The sequence below is a fragment of the Montipora capricornis genome, chromosome 11 (assembly GCF_036669925.1).
Source record: "Montipora capricornis isolate CH-2021 chromosome 11, ASM3666992v2, whole genome shotgun sequence".
NCBI classification, from domain to species: Eukaryota; Metazoa; Cnidaria; class Anthozoa; order Scleractinia; family Acroporidae; genus Montipora; species Montipora capricornis.
This window is the reverse complement of record NC_090893.1, coordinates 29,524,588-29,530,520: the sequence shown is the minus strand read 5'-3', so window position 1 is coordinate 29,530,520 and position 5,933 is coordinate 29,524,588. Positions and strand designations below refer to the sequence as shown.

Sequence of the window (5,933 nt, the reverse complement as noted above, 5' to 3'; positions counted from 1 at the left end):
TTTTTAACGCTATCAAATGCAAACCAAGCCAGGTACAGATTTTGTTAGCTTGCTTTATGCAAAACAAATATTGATACACAGTTTTTAGAAAAGCAGAAGGAAGTTTTCAGGACAGTCGATCGAGAATAAAATATTTTGCCATCAGGGACAAAATTTACGACATAATTTTGAACCACGAATGTAAAAAGTTACCATCAGCGAAAAAAATTTTGGGAGATTTTTGTTAAGTTGAATTTTGTTATTGTACTTTTGGCTGCACAAGTAAATCGCAAAATCGGAAGTGACATCGAATTCAGCGGGCGCCGTGATCAAGTTACCGCGGCGTGTTTACTCGCGAAACAGTGAAGCATCTGTGTCAAATGATGGCAAGATACCGGATTTTTGTTTTTGTTAGTTTTCTTTTTCTTTCAAGTGTTATAAAGTTTGATAAGTAATGTGCGAATTCAACAGAAAGATCACAATCGCCCAACTCTTGAGTTTGACCATTGTTTCTGCAAAATCAAAAATTTACTCTCCAAGACGAGGTTATCACCAGGTAATTCCATCGTTTTGGGAAAAGCAGCTACTTTATTATTCATCAGCGTCACAATTTTTTGCCGATTTTGGGGCTCATTTTGTTGAAACTCAAGCACGCTTCCAACAGACCTGTTTATTTTCGTGACGTATGCGCTGCTTACAGTGCACTATCACAAAAATAATGCAACACATGTATGCAAATTGGTTAAGCTCGAAAATTACACAACATGAATTTACAAAAGGTGGAAATTTCACGGAAATCTTTTCCAGCGAAGCATTTATTGAAACAAACAACACATTCGCGGCACAAAACCCTTCTATGGAGCAACTACACAATACAGGGCCACACAGGGGCAGCACATGCAAATTAGTTAAAAGCTTTTGTAGAACGACTAGATTCGACTTCAGTAAACACAGTGATGCATTCAAGGCGTTCGATTCCTTCAATGCTTGTTAAATCCATAAAAGAATTGCCATTTGACTTAAGTATTGTATATAATACCAAGTTATTAAATATTAGAAACAAAGGTTACTTGATATCCAACGGCGAAAAATGAAATTGTTGTCGAAGACCATTACTCGTCGCTTTAAAAGATTCCAGAGATTTATTTTTCACCCCCTAAGTTGTTTACCCAATTGAGGTTCCATTCTTGAGCTCTATAATGGTATATTTTCTTTAAAGATGCATTAAAACGCCATTCACGTTACAATGACTTTCGACGCCACTGCCGGTTAAGTTAATCATCCTACTGTGTCTACCAGAGAAATCTACGCATTTCCCACTACCCTCTCGATCCTAAGAAAATACGCGCAGACGGCTCTATGTACAAAGACACCACTTAGCAGGGGAGTGACAGAAAAACAAAACAAAAAAAAAGTAAAACCAACAAATGAAACGCAGATTCCGACTGGGTTTGCCATACCAACCCAGTAATATGCGCTCATATGCTTGCGCTTGCGTCCCTAGTGAAAGCCAGGCTTTAATCTTGTACAGCGTTGGATAAGAGAAGATTGTGATCAGTCAAAATTGATTAAAGAGTATTTATGAAATTCAAGTAGACTTCTGCACGACTGATAAGCCATGTTAAAATAAAAACACTTTCTACGTCAACTCCCATTTTCTTTTTAGCTCTAACCTCGACAGAAAAGTGCTTGTCCGTAATCGGACAAAGGTTTAACCAGGGCTTTTCCCTCACTTGGAGGGAGAAGCGCCCTCGGAACGAGATTGATTACTACCTGCAATAGCTACCTTTAAAACACTGAGAACAAATTTTAAGCAAACACTTAATTCACAGAAAAGATAATAAAACAAAATACTTCCAAATTTATCCATTTGAAACTAACAATTTTTTTTTCCAGCGGACTTTTTCCCGTTTTTCTCTTGCTTTCCGACAGGGTAGTTGCAGATTCAAGTACGTAGCTCTCTTCATTGGAATCTTGGCTTTCTTTACATTTTGTTGCATTAACGGATGAGTTTGCACATATGGCAACAATCATGCTATTTGAAGATTGACTTCAAATGCTAAAAGAACTTGTTAAACTTTAGTTAAACCTCCAATTTTAACCCTTTTAGCTTTGATAACAAGCCAGTTATTAGCCAGTTAAAGGCGCTACTGATCCCATAATATTCTTTGACTTTGTAAAAATTCGAATTTTCAAAGCATCATTGCTCAGAGCTTGTTAGAACTTATGCAATGCACTTTCAATATTCATTACTTTATTGTCGGCTGACTGATTGGAAAAGGTTAGCCCTTATTTGCTAATAAGGCAAAAATATATCACATCTTAATGGAAAACAGAAATGCAGCTGTTGCTGTACTCGCCTACTATGAGACTGTCAGCACTGTTTATAGCAACACAGGAAGGAGTGAGAGTTTTGAAATACTGTCCATCAATTTTACTCAAAAACTTGCCGCTCAGGGTGAAGAGCTGCAGCCTATGGTTATGTCCATCACACACAATGAGTCTGTTGTACTTGTCAATAACCAGTCCAAGAGGACAATCAAACTGGCCATCATTGGACCCCTCACAGCCAATGTCATGTAAATACACTCCTGTTTTGTCAAATACCTTGACACAATTAGCAAAGGAATAAGAAGCAAAGAATTTGTCCTGGTGATAAATAGCGCAGAGTGGAGATTTATCACAGTCTGGGGCACGGAAGGATTGGAGCAAGTCATTCCCGTCAGGGGAGAGGACCTTGATTTTGTTGTCCCCACAGTCAGTTATGATTATACGACCATCACCCGCAATGGAAAGGAGACACGGATCATCAAGATGTTTATCATTGATGTGTTTGATGAAGTGACCCTCCTCACTGAATAGACGAAGCTTATTGTTGCTTTTCGAAACTACAGTCAGCAGGTCGCCAGAGTCTGTAAATGCCACCGACCAAGGTTCACCATCAAAATTAATCTCACTTCGAAACTTTACTTCTGAGCTCAACACTTGAATTCTTTCATTCTGCACATCTGCAACAGCAATCGTTCCAGTTTTATCATTCACATCTATACTGAGAATGCCATTAAATTCTCCTTGTCCCTTCCCTTTTGAACCAAACTGAAAGGCAAATTGATATTGATGCTGATGAACCTGCACAATCCAAGGACTTCCAGTCAGCGGCTGTCCATTCACAATGATCTCCACTCTGTGTTGTCCGGCACCTTGTGGTGTGTATGTCACTGTGTATTTGCCGTCTTTGGTGTCTTTAATGTCTGTTTTTAGTTGATCACCTTCTGGAGTCAATATGTCGACTTTGATTTCATCATCTTGTTGATAACATTGAAATCCTTCTGAATCCTTTGTAACAATGACGAAATATGTCTCCTTCCTTTCTGTTACTTCCTTGCTGTCTTGACCTTCAGCTAAGCACTTTGATGGATCAGTCTTGGTGACAACAACTCGATCCATAAGATCCAATTTCTTTTCCATCAAGTAATGCAAATGTGGCGACATGTAAAGATCGGGTTTTCTTACATTTATCAGTTCATTGCAACGTCCGAGGATGGCGTGATTTGTTTGTAGAATTTCGACGCTGAAGTTTCTTTCTAAGATACTCTGACAGCGTTCGAAGCAGCTTTTCAGCTGGGTGGCAACCAGCTCGAAGTTTTCCAGTCGCGTTGCGTGATGTTTTTGTTCCGCTTCATACATTTCACGAAACTTGTTTTTCATTTTCCTCTCGTGTTCTCGCAAATCACGAATCAATTTTTCCACAGTGTCTGTCATTTTCTTTTCTTCCTTCATAATTTGATTGTTGCTTTTGTTTTTTAGGTCAGTTTGTTTCTCAATTTCAGACTCATACCTGGCAATTTCCGCTTTCACTTTGGCCACAGCGTCGGCCATTTGCATTTTTTGTTCTTGTGCAGCTTTCTGAGTGTCTGTCATGGTGTGTCGATTATGACTCACAACACTGCACTTGTGGCAAATCAGAACTTTACAGTCTTCGCAATAAAATTCTAGGGGTTGATCTTCATGATATTGCTGTGAACACATCACGGGTCTGTGGATCAAATCTTGCACATCTTGGGCTTGCAGTTTGTCGATCAAAACATTTCGATGACCCCTTGTGACCTTCAAGCGTTGGTGAGCTTCAAAACATGATGTGCACAGAAAAATCTGGCACACGAAACAGTAACATGTTGCGGTGTTGTTCTCGTCACAACTGTTGCATCTCTGAGACTGTAAGCTGGTATCGTCTAGAGCGAGAACATCCACCAATCGGTTGAGATGAAACGATGACGGCAACTTGTCGAAGGTGTTTGCTTCGGGAATTTGGAATGAAGTCTGGCAAACCGGACATTTGATTGTTGTTTTTAGCTGTCTACTTGCGAAGTTTGCATGTTTGTCGAGACACTTAAGGCAGAATGAGTGAAGACATGGTAATGTCTTGGGATTTGTGACTGTCTCTATGCACAATGGGCATTCTGCTTCCTTTTTAAGATTTGCGAAAAGTTGTTGAACATCCATAACGAAGCCGAGCTGCGGAAGCGTAAAGCGAAATTTTGGGGTTGTGTGAAATGAATGAGTTGCCGGTCCCCAGGCCCCTTCGTTTTTACCTTATATTTGCAAAGACTTCTGGGATCACCAAGGGGCAAACAAACCAGTCGATTGCGCTCCTCGAGTTAACGCACGCGATTAGAAACATTCAATAAGGAGTATTTGTTGTTTTAGCCTGCGAACGCAGACGTATTTCCGGAAGTCGTTTCTCAAACGATAAGAGGAAGTAAGCTCGAGTTGAAATTGGGACATTAGAAACGTTCAAAAAGAGTTATTTGTAGGATTTCAAGAAATATAAATCGTTTGAATTTAAGAAGTAGTTATAGGTGGTGGCGATCAATGTGCAGTGTATGGATGCGACAATGACCGTCGATATTCTGAGCGACAGATCAAACTAGTACTGTCTTGAGGTTTTACTCTCACAAACAAAGAAATGGCAGCTGGGAGAAGCAGCTTTAAAGATCAAACTTCAAGTCCAAAAAGAGCACTAAAGTTTACTCTAATCATTTTGCCAGTGGGTACCGTTGTGATACTTGCGAGAAGCCCATTTTGTATATGAAAGATTATCCAGACGAGGGCAATAATGTTAAGGCTAGAGAAAACATCGACTCGAAAGGAAAACGAAAGCAACATTCAAAGCCAGATTCGGAGCCTTCAGTGAAGCAATGCCGTAATAGCCATCTGGAGAAAGAGTTGGATTCAACGTGCTTCGTCCTCGCGCAATTCCGAGTTAAATTTTCCACTTTCAGTCGAGGATGATTTCACATCGACAATCAACCTCAACCTCGGATAGTGCATTTCTCGTGCTCTGATTGGTTCACCCAATCTCGGTTATCAGCTCATATAGCTTAGTTTGACCTTGTATGGTAAGTGATTGAGCTAAGCGTTGCCAAGCTAAGAGTTTTTTTCGCCAGAAAGCGAAATTTCTCTCTGAAAAAAGCAAAAAAAAAAGTTTTTGTGGAAAGTTTGGATCAATTCCGACGTTTAGAAGTATGCGAAAAGGTAAGAATTGTTTTTGTCGTGAGACTGCGTCTGTCTGACCACAAGGCATTACACAACATCGCATCTTCATCAAGTTTTTTCGATTTCGCTCGGGTTTTCTGGTTTTTTCGCTCGTATTTCGTACGTCCAAACTTTTGGAATTAAAGGAAATTTAATAAAACAATTATTCCATTCGCGCTTGTTGGATACGAGATTGTTTACGAGGCGCGCTGCGCCTCATATCCAACGCGCGCTCATGGAACGAGATGCTTCCGTGAAGCATACACTGGGTTGCCTGTGGTAGGTGTTACAAAAAAACAGAAGGCACTGAATTGTGTGGTATTGAACTACGGCATTCCAGTCTCTGAAGAATAACAAATAAAAGAGAAGCGAGAAACATTGGCTTCTGGGCTGACGTGTTGATAATTTTCAAGTTCCCT

General features: G+C 40.0%; 1 protein-coding gene across 1 annotated transcript; it reads right to left on the bottom strand.

The window, feature by feature from the left end:
• Nucleotides 1–779: 779 nt before the first annotated feature.
• On the bottom strand, nt 780–4,514 carry LOC138022796 (E3 ubiquitin-protein ligase TRIM71-like). The gene has a single exon (XM_068869751.1). It carries the CDS (start codon nt 4,480–4,482, stop codon nt 2,302–2,304), a length of 2,181 nt encoding a protein of 726 aa, XP_068725852.1. The 5' UTR covers nt 4,483–4,514; the 3' UTR covers nt 780–2,301.
• Between the last annotated feature and the right edge of the window lie 1,419 nt (nt 4,515–5,933).